The following is a 9307-nucleotide window of genomic DNA, read 5'->3' on the forward strand; positions in this document are numbered from 1 at the left end:
ATATATATATATATATATATATATATATATATATATATATACACACATATATATACATATATATATATATACACACATATATATACATATTTACATACATATATACACACATCCTCACACACACAAACACACATGCACACACACACATGCACGCACACACATATGTATATAAGATAGTCAGTGCAGGTGAGGTAAATCATGTATACTAAGCCCTCACATACTGAGAGGATTAATGCTCGGCATGAATATGTATAGATCAATATTTACTGTAAAAGTGATGTGGGAAAAAAATTGCAGAAATATTTAAGAGTATGCAAAGTGAATAATGTGGAGCGGATCTGGAAAGAGAAAAGCTAAGAAATCCATTGTGTGTTTTACTCAAGTTTTATAGGAGGCCAACAACTAATCAGAGCTGAAATGTTTCCTGGATCTCTATCACCTTTGGGATAACCTAATGTTGACACAGTATGGATCAGAGAGAGCCCTATCAAAATATGTATATTTGGTATGGTCTAAGAGGAAACTTCTAATCCATGAACTCTGAGAGAGGTGTGAAGACCATAGTTGAGTAAGTTAGGGATTCTTAATGTCAGATATAGTAAAAGGCTTTGTTGACAGCAGGTACATAGTGTACACTTATGCCTGGACGTGAACTTTTAACACCTGATGCCAAGATCCCTGGAAACAGTAACTACAGTAATAAGTAGCTGAAACCTAAAATCATCTATCTATAATGAGGATATTTACTAGGATTGCTATGAGTATAGCATATTCTTCAGTCATTATACATTTAGTAATAACTAAGTATGGCAGAAACTATAATTTTCTGATAAGGCCAAAATAATACTGAAAATTGTCTGAAAATGCCAGGAAAATGAAAATATTTGGTACTGGCTGTGATTTCAAATTCTGAATATATTGAGAGTGCTTCTGCAGCCAGATAGCTGGTTTTTGTAATCTTGCTTCTTCAAACACTTTCAGAGCAAAATAACTCACAAGCATTCTTTGACCTAATAGTATAGACAATGAGGAAAAAAAAAATAAAACCTGTGACAATAAAAAAAGTGATAGGTTGTTCTTTGTTTACCACAAAGATACATGCATCCTAAAATATAAAGAGCCAAAACTTCTATTACTTCTTGATTAATTGTTCTTCTGGGTAAAGCTAATACTCATTACTTTGTAAGTTAGAGTTTATTTTACTCATAATAAAGACAGGTACAAAAAAAACATTGAAACAGAGCAGTTATCAAAATAGATAAATTTAATCATGAACACACCTGTCATTAGAATATATCAGAAAGAATAAGGATAGGAAGATTATATAGTCAAAATAGGATATGAAATATTAGTTTTCTTAGCTCATGTTAATAATTTACACAAAAATATAACAATAATTATGGAATCATAATAAAATACATCTAAATTTATCTCATTGATTTTCATAGCTATTCTTTGAGTGTATAGCAACATTTCTAATCAGAAAACTAATTGTAGAGCTACATGGATACACTTCCTAATACTAACCACTTAAACATAAGTAATGGGGAAACAACCCTTGAACTCTCACAAATTTTCAAAAGAAATATCTTCACTACATTTCAGAATAGGACCACTGTTTTAACAAAATAACTTAAAGTAGCTCAAATAAATGGTTAACTACTGAATAATAGATGCAAAAATTTCTTTCAAAGGCCACTTCTGTTTTCTTTTATATTAGCAAATACATCAGAGTCCTTCATAACTGCAATCCAGCATAAGGAAGAAGCAATCAATAATTGCATCATTATCAAAGAATTATTATTAGATAAAGTAAGACGTGTCTGAAGTTAATGACAGGCCTTGAGTTACCTGTCAGATTTCTTTATGATAATGTAAAAACATTCTAACTAAACCACTGTTTATAGTTGCTGTCAGAGATATCTTTACATCTATTAGAAAATCCAGTCTCACAAGATAAAATACCAAAGTATCAGGGGTAAACAATGCAATCTAGAGTCTTAATGATGTCAGCAAATCATAAGGGCTTAATGTTATATACTTGTGGTCTAATGAAAACAACTTACAATTCAATACTAGAAAGTTTCAAAAACTTAGCTACCAGCTATATAATACTTAGCAACCTAGAGAGGATACAGTGTTATCCCACAGCTATAATTTTCTGCACATATTATAACTAAAGTGTCAGCAAAAAACAGATGCCTGATGGGAAAGCTCCAGTAAACATTTAGAACAATGGTGGTTCTGAGCTAGACTGCATGGATTCAACTGTATAACATTTGTTCAGAGCTATGAGACTTTTAAATGGATGGGTTACCATGAAAATTTGTCATGAAAGATATGCAAATCCTCAAACTAGATACCATTGCATAGTGAAGAGAGTTTCCAAATTTTCCTCCAGTTAGGAATAGATGATGAAATGAATATAGATTCTGTTAAACATTCAAGATTTAATTGGAAGCATACCTTGCACAGACAATGTTGCAGTTGTAGACACATCACCTGCCACACAAGAATATTCTCCCATATCTTCTAAAGTAACACTTTCAATTATCAATTGGTGAACCTTCATATCAGCAACAATCTTCAAGTGACTATCGCTTTTGATTTCTTTGCCGTTCTTTTTCCATGTAACTTTAGTGTTTTCTTTTGACAATTCACATAGTAAAACAGCCTTTTTCTTCTCATTCACATTAATATTTGTTAATTTCTTTGTAAATTCAGGTTTTATTTCTAAATGAATATGAGTTTTTATTAGCAAACATCACATGGACAGTAAAAAAAGTGACATAACATAAACAAAACATACATTAATTTTTGCACACATAGAATAGATAAAAGCGTTACTATCACAGAGCACAATTAAGTGAAATACATCAGCATTAATGCTACAAAACACTATAACAATATTTAAGCACAAAATATCTTCAAATTTGTAAGAAATCAACAGTATTTCCAGTGTTATTTTGTAACCATTCTAAGGTTCATTTGACAGGAGATGCCATATAGAGGATATATGGTTTATCACTATATGGAATATTTACATATGCATATTCAGGGTGTTCAGGCTAAATTTGAATTTTTATGTTTACTTTTTCCAGAAACAGCTTGATGTATTAGGGAAAAGTAAACAGTGTCGGAGTGCATAAAATTAAAGTTGTAGTTATGAAAGAGATAACATGGAAGACTGGAAACAATCTGAATATTGTAGAAAAATTACTTGTATTATCATGATTCACTCTGGATATCAAAATGCCAACATCATGACTGCTGCTCAACTTTCTGTGAACACAATATAAGTTGTAAGACATGACATGGACAGCTACAATGGAGACTATACAAAACTATAGCCAGCATGATGGGGTACAGCAGGCATCCTGACTGTGTCTGCATGCCAAGATTCATCCCCACATCTTTGAACAGGAACATAGGTTCAATTCAGATGGCTATGTGAAGTTACAGGAGATTGTGGTCAATCCCCGGCAGGAGAGGGTTGCTGCTGGAAGGCCATATGTGTGGTAGCATGATTTGACTCCTTGCCCATTCTTCCAGAAAGAGTCAGAAGTGGATACTAGAGAATTTCTATGACTTCACCAACCCCAACTAATTCCCCTAATTGTAATCCCTTGGACTACTATATATGGGGCATGATTGAGAAAGACACCAACCACTATGTCTGCAACACCAAGGCTGAGCTGGTGGCCAAGATCTAGAAAGTGTTCAAAGATCTTGGCAGGGACACAGCGAGGAACATATGTTCTATGTTTCAGGCCTGTCTTGAGGCTGTGATAGAAGCTGAGGGCAGCTACTTTAAGTAAACTGTTATCTCCCAGTTGATATATTTTGATTTTTTAAAAACACTTTGTTTTTCGAAAGGATATTGTGCCTTATTTTCCTTTTATGCAAACTGTTAAATTTAACCTGAGCACCCTGAATATATAGAAGTGTGTGTGTGTGTGTGTGTGTGTGTAAGATATATATATATATATATATATATATATATATATATATATATATATATATGGAAGCAGGAATATTGTAAGTGCAGCATATCAACATTTTGATAAATGATATTGTTCTAATATTGAAGGAAAAGTAAACAGTCATGTGAATAACAAAATAAGGACTCTAGACATAAACATTTGTGCCATGAAGAAATGATTTGCTCACCAGTGTCAGACAGTTTCACTTGATATAAATATCAAGTGACTTATAAATGGTATATGACTTGTTATGTAACCTAGAACAATTCATCAATTTCCCAAAACCATTTCTAATTTACCAAATGGTAATATCACTGGTATTTATGTCTATTGGAAAAAGGTTGGTAAGGTATGTGAAATGCATTTTTCTGCAAAGAACCAGCCATTAATGTTTAAACAATGTGGCTGAGCTATATACATCCCCTGTTTGACAAGTATACTGTTCTCCTGTATCTTACAAGCTAGCATTTTCATTAATCAGGTGATGATCTTTCATATCAGAGACAATTTTCAAGCAGTTATCAGTTTTGGCACCTTTACCATTCTATTTCCATGTGATTTTGAATTTTCTTTTGACAATTCAAATAGTGGAAATTTTTCTCCATTCTTATTCACTTTAATGCTTCTTAATTTATTTGTTATTTCAACTTTAATTGCAAATATAAATTCCCAAATATCAATTGGAAAGAACAACAAAGAGCAATATTATACTAAAGGTATTAAAAGTGATTTACAGTGAATAACAATGAATGTTACAATTACAAGGAGAGATATCAATATAAAAGCTGAAGCACATTACAAAGTAATATTTAAGCAACAAATATCTTCTAAATTCATACTATAAATCTGATTATCAATAATGGAAATTTCTAAACATCTTACCATTAAATCAATGAGGGATGCAATTATTTGCAAGATGATACTTGCACAGATGTATCGTTTTGAAATATTTACACATACATGCATGCATGCACATACATGTGCACATCATGCACACACACACACACACACACACACATGCATGCACTCAGATCGTCGTCGTCTAACATCCACTTTCCATGCTAGCATGGGTTGGACGATTTGACTGAGGACTGGTGAAACCAGATGGCTACACCAGGCTCCAATCTGATTTGGCAGAGTTTCTACAGCTGGATGCCCTTCCTAACACCAACCACTCTGAGAGTGTAGTGGTGTTTTTACGTGTCACTATATATATATATATATATATATATATATATATATATATATATATATATATATGTCTGTGTATTTGAGTGAGCTTATGCATGTGTCTGTAAGTTAAATGTTCATATAGAATATTTTGAAAATGCTCTGTACATTGCCCTATATTAAAGATTTTGTAATTCTGAAAGACATAGAAAAAGGATTTGACCTCAGCTAGAATAATCATATGCATATTTGATTACTGTAATCAAAAGAAAACACTATAATGACTTCAAACATATATGTAACATTTAATAGCCTTTATTACTAGAAATACTGAATAATGTTACTGTTTCTTCCATGTAGCTCACCAAAACAGACTTGAGAGACAAAAATGTTTATCAAAGCAATAATACATATAAAATAATTACATCACAACTAAAAGCCCAGTAGAACAATATTTGGTAAACAGTATTGTTTTGACACTGAAGCCAAAATATAAACATGTGGAAAACAAAATAATGATACTAGATATACATATTGTAGCCATTAAGATATGATGCACTCATCAGTACCAGGTTCTCCTACAGAAAGCTAGTCTGCAGGGTATAAATGAATATCCATCACCTTCACCTTTATCATACCAACAAGTACAAATTACAGGTTTCCTACAAAGATTTTCTTTGGCAATTATTTTTATGATTAATAATGGTTAGCAAGGTACATGAAAAAAAATCGAAATATTTCACTGCAAAGAACTTGATATTTCTATTGTACAAACAGGCATACCTTCCACAGATAATGTGGCTGATGTAGACACATCACCTACCACACAAGTGTAGTCTCCTTTATCTTGCAAAGTAGCATTCTCAATAATCAATTGGTGAACCTTCTTATCGGCAACAATCTTCAAGTGACTATCACTTTTGATTTCTTTGCCATTCTTCTTCCATTTGACTTTTTTGTTTTCTTTTGACAACTCACAAAGCAAAACAGCTTTTTCTTTTTCTTTCACTTTAATATTTACTAATTTCTTTGTAAATTCAGGTTTTAGTTCTAAGGGAAAACAACCCACAATTAGCAAACAATCACATGGACAACAGAAATCATGACATAAAAATAAAATAGAGGAGATTTCAAAACAATGAGACAAATCAAACGTATCGAAGTTAGAGCTACAACACACTACAAAACAATTTGAAAGCAACAATCATCTTGAAATTTGTACTAGAGTTTATACTATCTGTATTGGAATTTTCTAACTGGTTTACTAATAACTATATGCAAAATGCTACAAGATCTATCTTTGTGTTTGAATGTGTATGTGTGTGTGGGTGGGTGAGGGGTTCTGAGTCAAAAGTCTGAATACAAAACTGGAATTTAGTATTTTTTTCAGGTTTTGACATAAATCTACAGACCACCGAATATTTTCAAATCTCTTGGATATGTTCAAGTAACTAAGTTAATAATTTATACTCTTTATTATGATATATGTGTGACAAATGATTATTTTATAAGTTATTTTCTATTGATATTTCTGATGCTGCAAGATATCTCAATACTTTATAAAGTTCAGGGATTGTCATCAGGTAAGAGATCTCTGATTATTACATTGACAGTGGACTTGCATTCAAATATATATATATATATATATATATATATGAACACAACTAAAGTTTTAAGCTCTCTGGAAGATTTTTCTTTTATTTCCTCAGGCAATGGATCATCCAAGAAAAAATAATAAGGATATTAACAAAGAAATATCCAAGATCAGTAGGAACTTTGGAAGGATCATAAGGAAAACTGAGGAGGACTAGTTTAAAATGGGATTTATTAATGAACCATCCATAAAGCAATTTGTTTCTGATGCATTTTTCATTTGTTATTCTTCAAACTCAAATATATTCCCATTTAAAAGTTATAAAGTGTCAAGATATATCCATCCATTATCATATTTGAGGAGTTATTTTGTGAAAGTAAGAACTAGTATAGGGCCTTAAGATACAACCATTAATTTTGAAACCTACTTTCGAATTCTGAAGAAGTTGCTTACTGATATGAACCTATATAATTGCACAACATTCTGACAGGATGGTGTATGCTGCCATTCTGCATAATGTAGAAAAAACTGATTTAGAATTAATGATAATACTCTATGGGTTAAATGTTCAGGATTATCTCCTAACTTGGTTCCTGTAGAAATGCAACTATTCTTCCTCAATTTTGGATTAAAAACCACTGAAATTTGGACACAGGAAATAAACCCAGACAAATGCTAAAATTTAATCTGAAGTATGCATTAAATCATTGACACTTTAGTAGAGTTAAAGTGGTTTCATATAAAGTAATGAGAAGTATAATTTGGATGTTTATACTTTTGTAAATTATTTCCAGATTATCTGCTGTTTAAGTTATAAAATATATTCCTTCCATCTACGTTATCAATTATAATATCAAACCATATTTTCATCTATGTATTCATCCTTGAGACCAGACCAGGATAGTGTAGACTTACACACACATGTATTTATATATATATGTATATGTACGCACACATATATACATATATATATATATTATACATATATATATATATATACACACACACACATATGTATATATACACACACACATATGTATATATATATATATATATATATATATATATATATACACACACACACATATATATATATATATATATATATATGAATACATACGTACATGTGTGTGTGTGTGTGTGCATGCATGTGTGCATGTGTATGTGTGTGAGTGAGTGTACATGAAGACATTCTGTATATTGCTGTACATTCACCATTTATTAATTGTTGAACTTCATAGATTGTAAGACATAGAAAACAATTTTTTAAAATAATAGAATAAACTTATGAAAATACTATGATGACTCTTAATAGTTACTTACTATTTAATTATATTTAAAATAAATATTGAAGTCAAAAGTAAAATAATGATATAGTTTTTCAATGTGTATACTATGTTACACTTCATAGGCAATCATGTGTATCAAAGTAGTGTTTTATATTAGAAATAGGTATACAGCAATTCATCACAATGAAGCAATAGTTGAGAAACAGTATCAGTGTGACACTAGCTAACATAAACACAGTTTTGTAGATAACAAAAATGACAGAAGATATACACTTTGGTGTTATTTAGAAATGACACACCTGCCAGTGTCTGATTCTTCTAGAAGGTAGCTCTACAAGTTATAAATAAATAAAAATCCATTTCATACTTATAAATAATACAATATATCAGTTAGCCTGAAGATTTTCATGACAACTGTATGACAATATTGCTGGAAATTATTTTGATGAATATTTTACCTCAAAGAAGTATTATACCACAAAGAACCAACTACTTCTAATATACAAATAAGCATACCTTCCACAGACAATGTGGCTGATGTAGACACATCACCTGCCACACAAGCATATTCTCCCATATCTTCCAAAGTAACATTTTCAATAATCAGTTGGTGAACCATCTTATCAGTAACAATCTTCATGTGACTATTAGTTTTCATTCCTTTGCCATTTTTCTTCCATGTAACTTTCATGTTTTCTTTTGACAATTCACATTGTAAAACCACTTTTACATTTTCTTTCACTTTAATATTTGTTAATTTCTTTGTAAATTCGGGTTTTATTTCTGAATAAACATGAGCTACTATTAGCAAACATCACATAAACAAAAGAAGAGAAAGAGCAATATGACATACATAGAACATACAGGTGACTTACATGCAATAGTCATGTTACAATTTTGGCTAAGAAGGTAAACACACTAACATTAGAGCTAAAGAACACCACACAATGATATATAATCTAATGATGTTATCTGTCATAAGGTGATATACAAATAGCTACAATTTAATTCTTTATGACATGCATCATCATCATCATCATCATCATCATCATTTAATTTCCTTTTCTCCATGCTAGCATGGGACAGACAAGCCAACAGGTTGTGCTAATTTCTAATGTCTGTTTTGGCATGGTTTCTACAGCTGGATGCCCTTCCTAATGCAGGCACTTCACAGAGTGTACTGGGTGTTTTTTATATGCTACCAGCACTGGTAAAGTTACCAAGTGCCCAAAAGACATACTTCATGAAAGTATATATATATATATATATAT

General features: G+C 31.3%; 1 protein-coding gene across 1 annotated transcript in view; it reads right to left on the reverse strand.

The window, feature by feature from the left end:
• Window positions 1–9307, reverse strand: part of LOC106869541 (obscurin) — a gene marked incomplete at its 3' end in the record, with an annotated part of 380350 nt that overhangs the window by 38899 nt on the left and 332144 nt on the right. The window contains exons 141-143 of the mRNA XM_052970280.1: window positions 8553–8819; window positions 5937–6203; window positions 2467–2733 (exon numbers count right to left, since the gene is read on the reverse strand). Coding sequence (XP_052826240.1) covers window positions 2467–2733; window positions 5937–6203; window positions 8553–8819 — 801 coding nt within the window. The remainder of the gene's footprint in view (window positions 1–2466; window positions 2734–5936; window positions 6204–8552; window positions 8820–9307) is intronic.

This window comes from Octopus bimaculoides, chromosome 1 (genome assembly GCF_001194135.2).
Source record: "Octopus bimaculoides isolate UCB-OBI-ISO-001 chromosome 1, ASM119413v2, whole genome shotgun sequence".
Taxonomy (NCBI): domain Eukaryota; kingdom Metazoa; phylum Mollusca; class Cephalopoda; order Octopoda; family Octopodidae; genus Octopus; species Octopus bimaculoides.